Source organism: Fusarium fujikuroi, chromosome FFUJ_chr08 (assembly GCF_900079805.1).
Source record: "Fusarium fujikuroi IMI 58289 draft genome, chromosome FFUJ_chr08".
NCBI lineage: Eukaryota > Fungi > Ascomycota > Sordariomycetes > Hypocreales > Nectriaceae > Fusarium > Fusarium fujikuroi.
In genome coordinates, this window is record NC_036629.1 from 2,289,366 (window position 1) to 2,304,160 (window position 14,795).

The 14,795-nt window shown below is 46.6% G+C and overlaps 6 protein-coding genes and 1 non-coding gene; 2 read left to right on the forward strand and 5 right to left on the reverse strand.

Moving 5' to 3' along the window:
* Positions 1-2,524: 2,524 nt before the first annotated feature.
* Positions 2,525-3,029, forward strand: FFUJ_12575 (uncharacterized protein; the record flags this gene model as incomplete). XM_023582197.1 has 2 exons in its annotated part: positions 2,525-2,664; positions 2,738-3,029. 2 exons carry the CDS (start codon positions 2,525-2,527, stop codon positions 3,027-3,029), a joined length of 432 nt encoding a protein of 143 aa, XP_023434762.1.
* Positions 3,030-3,418: 389 nt separating this feature from the next.
* tRNA lies at positions 3,419-3,500 on the reverse strand. Its single transcript has one exon. It is a non-coding gene (tRNA).
* Positions 3,501-5,059: 1,559 nt separating this feature from the next.
* On the reverse strand, positions 5,060-5,431 carry FFUJ_12576 (uncharacterized protein; the record flags this gene model as incomplete). The annotated part of the gene is made up of 1 exon (XM_023582198.1): positions 5,060-5,431. One exon carries the CDS (start codon positions 5,429-5,431, stop codon positions 5,060-5,062), a length of 372 nt encoding a protein of 123 aa, XP_023434763.1.
* Positions 5,432-6,611: 1,180 nt separating this feature from the next.
* Positions 6,612-7,133, forward strand: FFUJ_12577 (uncharacterized protein; the record flags this gene model as incomplete). The annotated part of the gene is made up of 1 exon (XM_023582199.1): positions 6,612-7,133. One exon carries the CDS (start codon positions 6,612-6,614, stop codon positions 7,131-7,133), a length of 522 nt encoding a protein of 173 aa, XP_023434764.1.
* A 1,124-nt stretch (positions 7,134-8,257) lies between these two features.
* FFUJ_12578 (uncharacterized protein) lies at positions 8,258-8,572 on the reverse strand (the record flags this gene model as incomplete). Its single annotated transcript, XM_023582200.1, has 1 exon — positions 8,258-8,572. One exon carries the CDS (start codon positions 8,570-8,572, stop codon positions 8,258-8,260), a length of 315 nt encoding a protein of 104 aa, XP_023434765.1.
* Positions 8,573-10,786: 2,214 nt separating this feature from the next.
* Positions 10,787-11,227, reverse strand: FFUJ_12579 (uncharacterized protein; the record flags this gene model as incomplete). Its single annotated transcript, XM_023582201.1, has 1 exon — positions 10,787-11,227. One exon carries the CDS (start codon positions 11,225-11,227, stop codon positions 10,787-10,789), a length of 441 nt encoding a protein of 146 aa, XP_023434766.1.
* Positions 11,228-11,815: 588 nt separating this feature from the next.
* On the reverse strand, positions 11,816-13,387 carry FFUJ_12580 (related to putative tartrate transporter; the record flags this gene model as incomplete). XM_023582202.1 has 3 exons in its annotated part: positions 11,816-12,965; positions 13,017-13,120; positions 13,166-13,387. The coding sequence occupies 3 exons, from the start codon at positions 13,385-13,387 to the stop codon at positions 11,816-11,818; spliced, it is 1,476 nt and encodes a 491-aa protein (XP_023434767.1).
* Positions 13,388-14,795: the final 1,408 nt, after the last annotated feature.

Genomic DNA, 14,795 nt, shown 5'->3' on the forward strand with positions numbered 1-14,795 from the left:
TACTGGGCATTCGAACTGGGGCTCTTGGTGGGAAGACTGATGTCGCCTATCAAGTGGTGAGCGTACTATCTTCATCTGAAGTGTAAGTGCAGAAGTTGTACCTCAAATGCTCAGCTCGAGTGTATACCTTGTTTTGTTAGCAGTTAATCTACTTCTTGTATAGAACGGCTTACCTTTTGACATTCGGAACACACATGAACTGGCTTTCCCTTTTTCGCTTTTGAGACTTTGCCAGTTGGCGTGCTCTGAAAATCGTCGTAACTATCCATTGAAACTAGAGCGCTTGCAGAACGAACGAACTAAAACATGCAAAACACGAGGAGTAAAAAAGGACCGAATGCGGCTGCGATAAATTGCCACCAGCTATCCGAACACCAGCGCATATTTAAAGACCGATTTCCCATAGCTTCCGTAGCAGAGCTGACTTCTCCGGCGGGGCTTCGTAAGTCCTGTCTAACATGAGCCACTCGATGAGTAGTCAGAACGAGGCTTGCTCCGTGGCGTGGACGAATCCCAACTCCTCAATCCGTCGATCACAAAAATAGACTCGGGCTCTGACCAATCGCCGTGTCGATGCGCCTCACAACCCCTGTGACGAATGCGAATTCTCAGCCTTGGGCAGGGGTTCGTATGGGGGCTTGCTGACATCATCGCTTCGGGGGGCGCGGAAGAGATTCAAATGCCGGTGATGACGTGGAGTCCGAATATAACTGATTAGATAAGATAATGGCCTGAATTGGTTTGGAATCAAGTCATGTTTTTCTTATTTTGAGGCACGAGGGACTTCGGCTTGCGTGGGATGGTGATGGAGGTGTCCCGAGGATCCCGTGGTGGCTGGGTATATGGACATGTGCCAAGGTGATAAGAGTCACAACGTTTCACCGCCCCAAAGTCTGTACGACGGTTCGGACAATGCCAATTGACCGATCCTCAACGGAGCAGATAGGCTTATCAATCCTTTTCTATGCTTCTTTTCTATTGCAGGTATGTATCTCATCTATGCAAAATTTCATTCTCTTTCGACTTCTGAAGTTCTCTTGGCTTTGTTATAGGCTGGCAAAGCCCATTCCTTCACCCATCCTGATTCCAAAATTTCCTGCGCCTGAGATCGATTCTCAGGTTTTCATGCAAACATTCTCTTCAACGGGCCCATAAGTGCGGCCTCCTCATCCGCAACGACAGTACCGGTACCCAGCAATGCTCTTGGTTCCTGTATCCGTTGGCTAAAGCATCTCGACCAAGAAAAGATAAGACGTGGGTCGGTGGGTGGCACCATGTCTTCAGTAAAGTAATGCTGTCGTCTTACCCTACTTGTCCCACCACGCTTGAACTAAATGTTCATTCAGGTGAATCCGATATACCGCGATGTCGTGTTGGTATACGAGGTAATGGTTGAAGAGGTAGTGGTAGGCAAACAATTCGAAGATGGCGCAACCGAGGCTCCATATTTCGGCTTGCTGGGTAAGTGGCTTTGTTGGCTCGAAATGTGCTTCTGGTGCCTGCACGATGAAAGGCGCTTTGGATTTCAGAGTACTCTTCTCTTTAGGTCGAAATGCATCACCGAAGTTGCCGAGGATGATTTTAGCGTCTTTTGCAGTTATTTCATCACTTGGTACGCCGAGCTACATAGGCACCCCAAGATGCGAAGGCATGCCATACGATAGAAGCCCTGTTAACCCGTTCATATGACGAACAGGCTTCAAAACCGGTTCGCCATATGTTCAGTACAATTGTTCGATCGGTAACTTCTTCATAGTAGGTTGCCGAGGTGAGAATCTGGCATGCAGCATTAGTCAGTAAATCGGGTTGAGCAGGACACCTACTGCCATGGGAATAACCGAATGGGTGGACGTACCTGATGGTCAATATGGCCAGGGCGGCGAGAGATCGGCCCGTATCGAGTTGAAAGAAGTGAGACTCGGTTATAGGTTTAGCGTCAATATAGCTATACCTTGCCGGCGCTGTGGTGAGACATAGGTGCAAGCCATTTTGACTATCGATGGTGAAACTATCTAGAAGCTGGGGGAGAAAGGATTTTGGTTTGGACACCTGCCATGAGCCTTGACATAATCTCCCCCTCGCTGGGATTCATCTCAGCTATTCCTACCTTGACTGCGACGTACTTTGATGTTCGTTGATCCGGCCTGCGCATATTGTCTTCTAAAAGCTGAAGTCAATTAGGACTTCTCAGTGCTTTGGCTTGATACGTCTCGTTGAGACATCGTAAGTTTTAACTATAAATCGAACCAGCACAAGCCAAACTCCTAAGGCTGCACCGTGTATATAAGTTTAAGTTAAATAGTTATTATAAGCTTTCTATACAGGTTTTTATATCTTTGTATCACCAGTAGATGTGTAAGTAAACAGATAGGCTTTAACTTATGCTTCGGTAAAGATTCATGAGCGCATTTCGACTAGAAGTATGTAAATTCGGTTATAAAAACGAACATGAAGTACATCTTTTACAAGAAAGAGGCTATTCACTGCACTTGTAGATGTCCGACAAGCTCCAAAGTCTCCTGCAATGTCTACTATCAACACAGTCAAGTACTTTTTCCATAAGGGCAATGTGCCGTGTACTGAGGCTCAGAGACAAAGACTAATCGCCCTTGCCTACCAAACTGCAAGAAGTCAAGAGCTCTACCCAAAGGAAGTTTTCATCCGGTGATATACCTTTACTAACCATATTTGCAGAACACTGGCCGCTTTATGTGGTGGCAATGCTAACTGTTAACAGAAGTAATGTCCACGAAATGTCAACTATTAAGGGCAAGCGGCTGAAGGATCCTCGTGGTGCTCATATCACCTTAAGCTACAAGACAGAGGATTTTCAAGGTCGTAATACTCATGTGTCCTGCCACGGGTATACAACGAACTTCAAGACACTGGAGTTTTCCGAGTCTATAAAGATGAAGGAAAAGCGCGATACGAGCAAGAAGAGAGGTGGCAAGATTATCTGGCCCGCTGAAACACAACTGTGGGAAGCACCAGGAATTTGGTACGGACATGACCAAGGAGGCCATTCGTAGCTAAATAAGCCTTTTGTGTGATATTTCTGATAAGTCATGCTTTAAAAGGTCTGGGGTTATAGTGCAAGGCAGTTATTAAATAAAAAAGAATTTCTTTTTAACTTACTATATACTTAAAAGAGTTACTTATATACTAAAGGTAAAACTTTTTTTTAAAATAAAAGGTATAAATAAATTTATTATATAAATAATAATAATTTAAGAAATTTATTTTAATTTATAAATTATTATTAAATTAATAAGCTATATATTATTACCTTATTAAAATCTCTACATAGAGGGAGAAAGGCAAGACTACTTACTTTACTGAGTATATTTGTGTTATAAACACCACAAAAATGAATCAAAAATAGTAACAGAGAAACTATCAACGCTTCAAAGATGGTAATGCGTAATCAGGGAATCGAACCCTGGGCTCCCCGACGCTGCTCGAATGGCAACGGAGAATTTTACCACTAAACCAATTACGCTGTTGGATGTTGTTGACGACCGAATTGCAATTGGATCCCAGGCGTTTACAGCGAGGAGGACCATCGCATGGAATTTCGATAGCCTCCCTAGGAAGCTGTTATTGGTTGGTGGAATGGGTTGAATTAACAGAGGGAGTCTGGTCCCAAGTTGAAAAGCCGTCTTTCAATTTCGGCGATTGAAACATATGGTGCGATTGCTCCGGTTTAGCTTCTACTCTCAGCTTCCCCAGGCTTCACTTCTCTGGATATGACAAGCTCAACGACCACGCTCTCCTTGCAGCGCTTAACAAAGTTACTGTGAAACACCTGGCACCATTGAAATAGGAAACTTGAGACATTGTTTATGTGTCAACCTAGTCTCTCCAGCTCTAGGGAAGTAGCTCGCGAATGTCGAGTCAACTGAGTCTCAATCCGATGCCGAGTCCACGCACTGCAACCGTTCTAACAGGAGGCCAACTCGACAGGAAGGACACCAGGTCAATTCCAGATTCCCGCTTCACCGCCAGCCGAATCCATATTAGTCAAGGCATCCACTTCGTCAAGCTCCTCTATGACTGGAAACACTTACACTATCACAGTACCCTCAGGAACGATGTCCTCTCCAGCGCACGGCTTGTCTACTACAACTATGGTCTCAGCACTTTCGTCGTCCTAGAATCCCCCGCATCTTCAGCAGATAGATCTGACTTCCAGGGGGCATAGTCGTCTTCTGCGCCAGAAGAAATGATCTCCATGACAGAATCATCTGACGGCTCCGCTACATAGCAGAATATGCCAGATAAGTTATCCGCGTCAAACGATATTTCGACGATAAGAAATAGATCAGAAATGTCAACTGAACCTGGGACTAGCACTTCTACGAACGACGTTCTACAAACTCTAACAACATGTAGTGGTATCAGTCCGCAAGTTCCTGACTGCTATGGAAACCTCTACAACCAACCCAATAACGATTCCAACCTTTGACGCCTGTGTCTCGGCCATAACCTCTCCAGATGGAGATATCCCCCTGACCGTTCGTGAAGAGAAGTTTCAGACCTCCACGTTGTTACCGTAAGCCTAGCACTGGTGCAATTGCAACTATCACCAACATGTTACCTGGCCCTAAACTTAGTGGTAGAAGTCCGTGAACGTCTCATTGTCCGGGGCATCATTTGCTGAAAATGACATGCCAGTCACGAGAAACATTGCCCCCGGTGATGAGGATGACGAGGCTACTACAGTCTTTCCGACTCAACCCCCGAATCTGCTACCTACTGTGATTCCGTGGATGAGCTTTTTGAAGCTTGTTCTGGCCTTGGTGTGACCGGATTCACCTACTTTGTCGACATAGAGGGCGATGGAGATGGAGACTCAATCTGTCCTTAACTTTCTACGAAACAGATGTATGTTGTGTAGCATGGCACGAAACTGCGGTTATTGGGTCTCTCACAATGCTCATTGTCACTAAATTGAAGCTTATGCCATCACACCCGATGCTTTCTTCGATTTCCAAAGCTCCGCTTGTCACATAATGGGGCATATAAACATCCAAACGACTCCAACTGTCACAGCCTACTTCTACGCCTTGACACGGCAGAGAACCCATCCAAGGTAGATTGGCTTCTTGCTGACAACACCATTCTCCGCAGTGAGATCCTTGGTGATAGGCACAGTACCATACTGATCCTTGTACATCTGGCATCTGATCTGGTCCATCTTGGGAGGTTTGACGCCCTTCACAGTGGAATATACGTTGACAAATTCCAGTTCTGTGAGCTTGTTGTTCTTTTGGTGAGTGAGAACACCGAGGGGGACGTTGAGAGGAAGAGTGCTGTCCTCTGGCTCGTTGACGGTGAGGATGGCGACGCCAACGTGAGGCTTTTCGGCAGGGATGGCGGTTACAGTGGTAGAGAAAGCGGCCAGGCCAGCGAGAAGAGCTGGGAAGTGCATGATGAACGAAATTTGTTTTGGCGATGGTAATCTTTGATGATGGAGTTGCTTTGTTGTCTGATGCCTTAATTTACTTGGGAACAAGACGGCCCTTTATACTTTATTCGATGTCATGTTTTAGCTAAACGAAAATTGCAGCATTAATGCATGTTCTGTCAGGCCACGTAATAATCGGCCAGTTCCCAATCCCTCCAGAGTAAGCAGCCCTCTGCCTTTGCTTCGAGACTCTCGTTATCATAACCCTTGTCGTTCTCCGCAACAGAGTGCCCTTGACAGAAACCCCGCTCGAAGTGGACACAGTTCAATAATGACAGGAACGAATAGCCTATACCAAGACACCCTTACGGCCGCTACTACATTAGGGCAGACTTACACGAGCTTATTGATGTTAAGAACAGATGTCCAAAGCTACAAATGAATCATGTAGTAATGGATCGCGTGACATAAAGTAAGCCGACATTGGTAGGAGACGTCCGAATGCGAGAATCCCCAGAGTGAGTAAGCTCAGTGGTTAGAGTTATTTATCCGGGACCCCGAACCAACCTGGTTGAGCTGATCTGGATGACTGCATGAGGCTATGCGCTGGCTGAAAATCCTATATCGTAATTCTCCAGAGACAAGGTGCATGAAATCCACTCCGGCTGATCTGAGCCAATGCCCTGCGCCGATAAGCTTACGACTCAAGTTCCTGTCTCGTAAACGGGGCAGCAATCTGATGTTTACCGAATTATTGGCTGCTTTTTTGTATGTTCACTGCACCTTTTTTCAAGCCCCCTCTGTTTCCTCTTTTCGAATCCTCTGTGAACTGTCCGTCGCCCCATTGGTTCTCGCTTCAGATCACGTGTAAGCTCTCGACGAATCTTGATTGCAAGCGATGCCGATCGTCACTCCACTTTGAACGTTGGGCGCGGAGAAATCCCAAGATGATCAGTTTCATATATCGCGCGCCTAAACTCCAGCCCAATCTCTTGTTGATGACGGCACAACCCGTGGATTGCGAAACTGGTCATTAAAAAGCCCTGGTTTGGCACCAGGCTATCGAGTTTCAACCGGCCCGCATCGTGTTCTGGCAAGGTCGATCGTGTTTTCTAGAGCTTTCAGGCTTCGGATGAAGCCTTCAACTGGTTAGTCACCGTGCAGTATTGTGGTAATAGGAGACTGATAAGCGTAGTTGCTCGCCATGGTACAGCAAGTCGCTGTGGCATTATATGACCGGGGTGACTTCTCTCGTGGGGACAAGCGGCGAGTCTTTGGCTATGAGGCATATCACTGGGCCATCATCATCATGCCCGATGGTCACGAGGAGCGAGACTACCACGCCTTCTCTGCTACCGATGTATCCGAGATCAATCCAGTTACCTTTCGCATGCATAACCCTACCATGACTTGGTGGCTCCGAGCCGAGGAAAATGTCAAGCCAGATGAAAACGCCAAACCGCTTGGGTGTATCATCATCGGAGAAGTGCCAGAGGATGTCACGTTTCCTCAACTAGATGACCTGTTTCACTCTATATCCCTGCCGGTAAAGAACACTCATCCGCAGCAGAGCTGTGTGACTTGGATCGTGTATGCCGTACAGGCCCTCCAGGAGCAAGGTTGGGTAACGCAGTTTGATCTCGATGAGTTCAAAGACCGAGTCGTCTCTTACGCCGACGAGAGGATGGAAGGATCAAGCTCACAGGTCATATTGTATCAAATTTAGCAGTGTTTCTATTTCTTTTTACGTTGCCAGTATACCCTCTCATTCCAGAATTCACCAGCTGGCTATCATGTAACCCATGCGAGTGGTATATGAGACCTACTGCTATACAGCGGAGGATATCTAAGTCATGGTGTATGAGTCTCGTTTCTAAAATTGGCCCAGTATTGGCAAAGCACATTGACTCCTGTTGTGAATGAGGTTTTCATTAGCACTGACTCGAGCATACTTTTCTTGACCTACAGCATTAGTAACTTTGTTGATATCATAAGAAGCACTGCCAGACTTTACATCTCCACCATACAAAGAATATCCTCTGATCCCGACAATAGGTTGACGATTTGGTGGCCAGATACATGTATTTGAGGTATATCGTCGCAGACTAGCTGTAATTATGGCCTTCGATATCAAAGACGGCTTTGAGTTCGCTGTATGATTGTGCTCTCTACGGAAGGCGTTGATTGAGTGATTAGGTAGACCGGCCTCTTGTTCGGTGACTACTCTGATACAGAACTTTGCATACTTATGAAGAAGGGGACATGAAGATGAATGAGATTTCGATTGCACTTTTCGAAGCGGACATGCGACATGGGGTGCAAATGATAAATGGTCTGAGACTGACCTGTCAACCCATCAGAGATATAGCTGGAGATTGGGGCGATGAGAATGTTGACACCACATTCCAGAAAGTTCAAGCATTCCGCTTTGACCTTCAAGTCGCATTAGCGCAAGGCGAATTCGGGAATCTAATTGATTGATTTATATGGAGTACACAAGGTCTTGGCTATCCTATAGCTTCGCTTCAGCTCGCAACTAGGCGTCGATCATTTCTTTTTCCGTGGTGAGAATCTCTAGGCGAGATGGTCGCAGGAGCGGCTTTGAGGACATGGCAGATGTTTGAAGGAAGATGCTGGGCAGTACTACTAATTTCTGTTCAACCTTCACTAATTGTTGTTGGTCACACATTGTATCACTACCCAGAACTGTTTCATTGGGGAATTTTTGTGGCATTGACTTGTCTCTTATGAGTGGCCGCGAAATAGGTCCTGACTTTGCATACTGTCCCCCCTTCCACCGAACCACTCCCAACTGGGATCTGTCGCCATTTGAATTACAATCGAGATAAACTACTCCTGGGACCAGTATCCCGTACCCTCAACTCGAGAAGCAGGGCTTACCGGAAGATTCAGAGGCCCCTTGATTGACGTACCATCGTCAAACGTTAATGAAACCTCGTCGCGGCTTCCGATTATTCCGGTAATTTGCTGGGACCCTTCGAGGCTCTCAAGAGAGCTGTACTGCAGAGTCGCAAAGTTGCTTTCGAAGGGCGCAGTTGGCGGGCTGATGGTGCCTGAGAAGTGGTACAAACCGGCGTCGATGCTGAATGTAGCGGTGAATCTACCGGGCTGGCTAGATTTGATAAATCCCTGCGCAGAAGACATCTGTGAAAGAGTTAGAGGCTTGCCGGTGTTAATCAAAACATATAAGTGACTGACCTTGAATATGTGAATGTAAAGGCTAAGTAGGGAATGTTTGTGGGATATGGCTTGTGGTATGTTAGACGAGGAAAGAAAGGAGGCTTTCAAGTAGGATGACCTCAATATAAATATTTCAAATCCAGAAAATTCCACCATTGCTCGCGCTGTTCATGTTGTAGAAGGAGGCCCAAATTTGCCGCTTCTACAATGCTCAAGAACTTCACCGCCGATCAGTGTCAAAGCGATGAGACAGAATACGTATCGCAGACTGTCCACTAGTTTCGCATCAGCTTTCAGCTACTGGCTGATCTTTCCTGTATCAAAGCAGATACTTTGAGGCCAGGTAATTGATCTGCACTGAAAGCAAGCTTTTTGAGGGGTTTGTTGAGGATGAGAGATCACCATTTCGGAAGACGTCCAATTGACAGTTGACGCTTCCAATAGCGCCCTGCATGTCTCAAGTCTCCTGTCGCTTGGTGCATGCTATAATATGCACGGTTGACGTCTTTACGCCGCGAGTAAGAAATAAGTAAAGGTGAAAATCAAGTTGCCAACTATCAATTGACGAATCGATGTGCCTCAATTCACTTTCAACTTTAGCTAGTGAGACAAAATATGCATCGCGTCATCAGAATCAAAGCACAGTTGCCATTTCGATCATATATTGCTTTTCCAAAATATCACTAGTCATCAGTATTGGAAGTCCAAACTATCTCTGTGCAGCTACCAACTTTCGATCAGCCGTGTAGCTGAAATGCTCAAGTACTCATTGCAAGGAAAAGCCTAGGAACGCCGATGATAGACGGAGCACGTGCATTCCTGATTGAAAGTGGTGGTTTGTGATTTCAGGCTGTGTTTTATTAAGTCTTTACGATCAAAGGCTCCCGTACATGATGTATCTATGAGCATACTTTCCAGCCTTGTATCACCTAGACCACCTGATTGGATAACAAGGGTTTCACTAGAGAAAATAAGTGAGCTGTCACATTTTTTAGTGCAAAGTCAGCTTTGAGCTAGCTGGTGATCTTTTCCACGTTCAAAGGAACCGGCAGGTCCGAGCACGACATAATAGTGAATGTTTGGTGCTCAATGCAAGTCTGGTTGAGTGCTGTATGTCTTTCACGGATGCATAGCTAGTCAATAGCTTGCACAGCGGTGTGCTTCATTCTGCTTCACATTTGATCGGGTCATGACAATTGGGCCACTGCATTTGACAGCTGTGCATAGAATGGCTACCTAATACTGTCTGCATAAGCGCTGGCAGACACGTTACAGAGGCGAAGTGGACTCATGACTATGAAGTGCACCGTCTTTCTGGGCGTGAATTCAGGGGCCATCGATCCTTCACGATTCCGCAGCTACCATAATTCCGCCGGGTTGTGCGAACCGTCGTGGACTGCGCTTTGAGCTTCCCAGAAACTCGAAATGCAACGCACTGATAAAACTAATATATATAGCGACCAGACTATTCGAGGCTCGGCCGAACAATGAATATGATGTTCAAGAGCCATGGTGTCTAAATCTCGTTCCAGCTTCAGATATTTCGGCTCTAGAGTTCGATAGAGGTTTATGACAGATTGGAGTCTTGTACAAGCATGTGTAGGTTCGAATTCTGCGTTGATCGTGTTCTTTTGTTATTCACTCTAGTCGATGGACAAACTGAGTCTGTTTTGCCTTTGTAATCTTCGCGATTTTACGTGCGCGAGTATGTGCTAAGCATTTGGTCGAATCCGTCAGCGGATGACAAAAGGTGGAGGTTTGTTGATTCAACGTTGGGAGAGTATACAGGCTCTTCTGTGCACCTAGTAGTGGTTGCTCCCCTATCGACCGCACCGATTACTGGTGCTAAAGCGCTGTAGTGCACGCGACATCACGTTGCACAGGGAATGTATTTCTTTTTCTTGTGCAGCATGGTTCAGTTGCGTTACACTCTACTGAGCTTGAAGGTCCTCGAACAGTATGGGATGTTGTATTTTCTAATGTCTGGTCACCAGTCCATGAATAAAATTATGAGGGCCAGGTTCAAGCTCTAGCTTCAATTGACATGCAATTCACCAACAGTCGGCGCTCGCCTGGATCGCCAATGTCATGAGAATATCATGAGTACTAATTACTATACTGGGTGACTAAGCTCCTTGTATTAGGAAGCGATACTCTCAGATTGATAGTCGTCGTAGACTATTCTCCGCCCACCATCCAACGTCTGTAATCGGGTCCCAAAGCAGCCTCATGGGGCCAGCATTTAAGGCAATGCAACCTTAACTCGCCCATCAACATATCATGCGATAGCTGTACAAGTTGCCTCAGCTGGCGCAAAAAGCCATCATCCTCAAACATACCGCCAGTGAAGAGATCCAGTTCTATCTGAACCTTCTCGCTTATCCAATGCCTCCGTTGCCATTGAGTCTTGTAGACAAGTCGCTGGTTCTCTGCTTCATCTAAAGGCACTATGCAGTCAAAGGTAGAGCAGGGCCAATCGAACAGAGTTATGCGGAATTCGATACGGCCATCGTGAGTGTTTCTTACTTCCATAGTGTTCCCCTCCCAGTCATTTGGAAATTGGGGGGATGCGGAGCGGTTAGGCCTCCGCTCAGCGGGGTTGTACGGATAATGCTCCATTATTGGTGAGTTATTTTGACGGAGACTTATGTGGAATGCAGCGAGTTGTGGTGAGCTCGTTGGCCAGTGGAATGTAGTCGGTGCAAAATATTTACTGGAAGAACATGCTCGCCCTTGTTCGCCTTTTATAGGTTGGTCCATGCCGTGATGCCCGGTTGGATGCGCTTTTGCATCAGCTTTCGTTCAATGCTGTCTGCTGAATCCATCAGTCAGAGTAAACCATGCGTCACCCATTGCATCGCCCTGATGAGAGGCATTGGGCCATTCATTCACAGTAGGTCACTGCAACATTGAATACAAGGTTCAAACATAGGCGCCCTCTATGGGGCTAATGACTATTGATGAGGTAGATGTTGCCCATCAGGATAAGGGGTCTCTAAGGGCATCTACCAACCGGTTTCAAATCAATGATGCTTCTGGTTCACGGTGCGCATACAGATGGATGTAGTAAGGTAGGCGTGATTGTTGATGACTTTATTGTAACTAACTGATGAAGGACCATTAAGATGTTACGATTCATTTTGATAATTGACACAATCCATTATCACAGTATAGCTGTTCTAAATGAATCGCCAGCCAGGCCACGCTCTAGTAAGCGTATCGGGTAGCGCCTGTGTTTCCTTCCCGATCAAGCTTCTTGTTAGTCTTGACAAGCCAGATCTTCATAGCCCAAACGCCGATAATACACAGAGTCGCAAATCCAGCATTGCTTGCCATTCCAATCAGATATCGCGGTCCATCTGACTTAGGGTACAGGTACGCAGTGTAGATGTACGAAGCGTTGGCGATCACGTTGACGATCGACAAGCTGACCGACTTCTTCTCTGCCGTTGATCCAAGCGTTGCGGAAACCCAGCCAAGAATCATTGAGTTGACTGCATATGCACCACTGGCGAACAGGAAACAAGCAATGTATCGGGCAGGTGTATTGAGCGTAACACAGGAGATGATGTATCCGACGAGTGCCATTCCCATACAGGCAGTGATATGCCAAGTTCGCTCGTTGAATCGGCCTGAAGACCATCCTGCGAGGTATCCAAAGAAACCAGAGACAAGGTAAGGTGGGCAAGTCAGAACCAGAGTGATGGTGCTGTTGAAGCCGAGGGAGCCGACGACAGTAGGGAAGAAGTTGTTGAAAGAACAAGCAGAAAGATGCATGTTCTGGATAAAACAGAAGAGCCACAGGCGAGGGTCGCGGATGGCTTGGAAAAATCCAGCTCGAGCTCCTTTGCTCTCTTCCAGACCGACAGTATCGCGTATCATTCGATCGTGGGCAAGTTGTCGTTCTTCTTCGGTCAACCATCGAGTCGTCAAGGGACTGTCAGCCAGAGTAAAGATTCCGATGATGCCGACTGCAAAGGTCAAGACACCTTCAATGATGAAGAGCCATTGCCAGCCTTTGAGTCCGTGATGTCCATCGATTGTCCCGAAAGTGGCTGCCGCGATCAAACCAGAGAAGGACGTCGCGAAGATGTTGCCTGAGTATAAGATCGACAGTCGCATAGCAATCTCCTTTCGTGTATAGAAGATTGCCAGTAGGTAAAGGGCTCCTGGATAAAAGGGGGCTTCAGCGACACCGAGGAAGAATCGAACGATGACGAGGCCTTTGTAGTCTTTGACGAGGGCGGTGCAGGCTGACACGATGGCCCAGCCCATCATGCAGATGGACATGTACAGCGAGGGACGGACGCGTTTCGAGGAGATGAGCATGTTGGATGGAATCTGCATGAGCAAGTAGCTTATCACAGGTTAGCGTCTTCGCAACAAAAGAAGAAGGTATTCATCATACCCGACAAACAGGATTGAGATACACGTGTTGTACTGCGTTCCCTTGAGGCCAAGATGGTCTTCGAGACCATTCAAGCGCGCCTGGGCAATGGCATTTCGATCAAGCTACCAATGTCAGCACAGTCTACCAACAGCCAGGACTAAACTCACGTAGTTGAGGAAGTACATCGCCCAAAGAGTAGGCATGATGCGAAAGTCCAGCTTGCGAACAAGACGAATCTCAGCTGGATCCGTCTTCTTCACCGCACCAGAGTAATCCGCCTCTGGATCAACAAGGACACCAGGCTTCTCAGCTCCATCAGCAACAGACATTTCGACAAAATTGTCTTCAGGCTTTTGCTCGATGCTTCCACGCTTGGAATAGGCAGTCATGATGATTTTCAAGAAGTTGTAGAGGTGAGTTGAGTCTGGGGAGGCCAAGATTGAAGCGAGTGGTCTGGCATGTTATATATCTGAGTCTCGTGCTAGTAGAACTTCTCCATGGGTGAGTTTCCTGGGGCCCCGGATTCCCCCAGATCAACATTTGCTAGATCCAGTCCAGACCTCGACGCCTCATACTCTCGTGGTTTAGTGGCGGAGGAATAAAAGACCGCCGTTGGAGTGCGGGGGAGCAACATGGCTATTGAAGGTACATGTTGATGATGGGGATGAGACGCTTGCAATTACTTGATGCAGTTAAAAGGCTTTGGAGAACCTCCGATGGGGTCTTCGGCTTGAAGAGTGAGCCTTCATGTAAGATGCTATCGCCAAGCTCATGGCATGACATGGGCTTGCAATTGAGTGCCACGAAGCCTCATCATGCCTCCTTCAACGTCCCTTCATTATGGTATACAGCGCTGTCACCCGAGCCTTTGCGCCACTGTCTCGGCATGCACGCGGTCAACAGCCTATGTACTTTGAGTCATCGTCTTTGAGGCTGCCTGCTGATGTTTCTATTTGGGCTTGAATATTTCCATGATGCGACTAACGATACCGGGATACTTGTTACGATTATCAATCGATATTTGTTGACAGCGTTGGAAGGTATGGAATTGACCAATGATTGCCGTGGGGTGACCTGACCTGCCGGAGGAACAAATGTCCACGGAGGTTTCATCATCCGCTCTTCGAAAAACGACTCTCGTGATAGTAGTTGCCAACAGAATTTACTGGCCACTCTCGCAAGGATAATGGGGTTTGTGTATTGAAGCAATTAATACTTAACCAAACGGTTCTTATTACTACAGTGCTGAGTATAGGCTGTGATTTGTCCCAAACTCACACGTTGCAGCCCAGTGCCGTACCTGTGTAAAAGGAATGGCTGAAGTCAAAGAAAACACTACCTATCTAGTATCTATTCTCTCTGGAGATATAAGGTCTGGGTCTCGGCACTCTTCTTCTTGTTTCTCTCCAATTCATTGCATCTGTTCATAAGTGTCATTGGTTTTGGTGTTTCCATAGAAGGTCAAATATCTAAGTAATTACCCTGTGCTCGTTGAGAAGGGTCCGTGCAATCGCTTCTGCCTGGCATATTGTGGAGTACTTTATCCACCAACTATACTACTCGTGAATCGAAGACACTTCGTTAGAAGACTAACACCGGGACTCGCAATGAGTTTGAGTAACTGTTGCAACTCTGAACAAATTCATTTTTTGGGCGGCCGAGGCTTGCAGCACTAAACAGCAGAGATTATTCGCGACCTATTCATCTGAAACTGGCTTAATCAATTGCGTCCTTCTAGTGGTTCTCATTCTCTAATTTTTTGCTGAGATTTTCCTCTGAATTGATCCCAGCATTCGC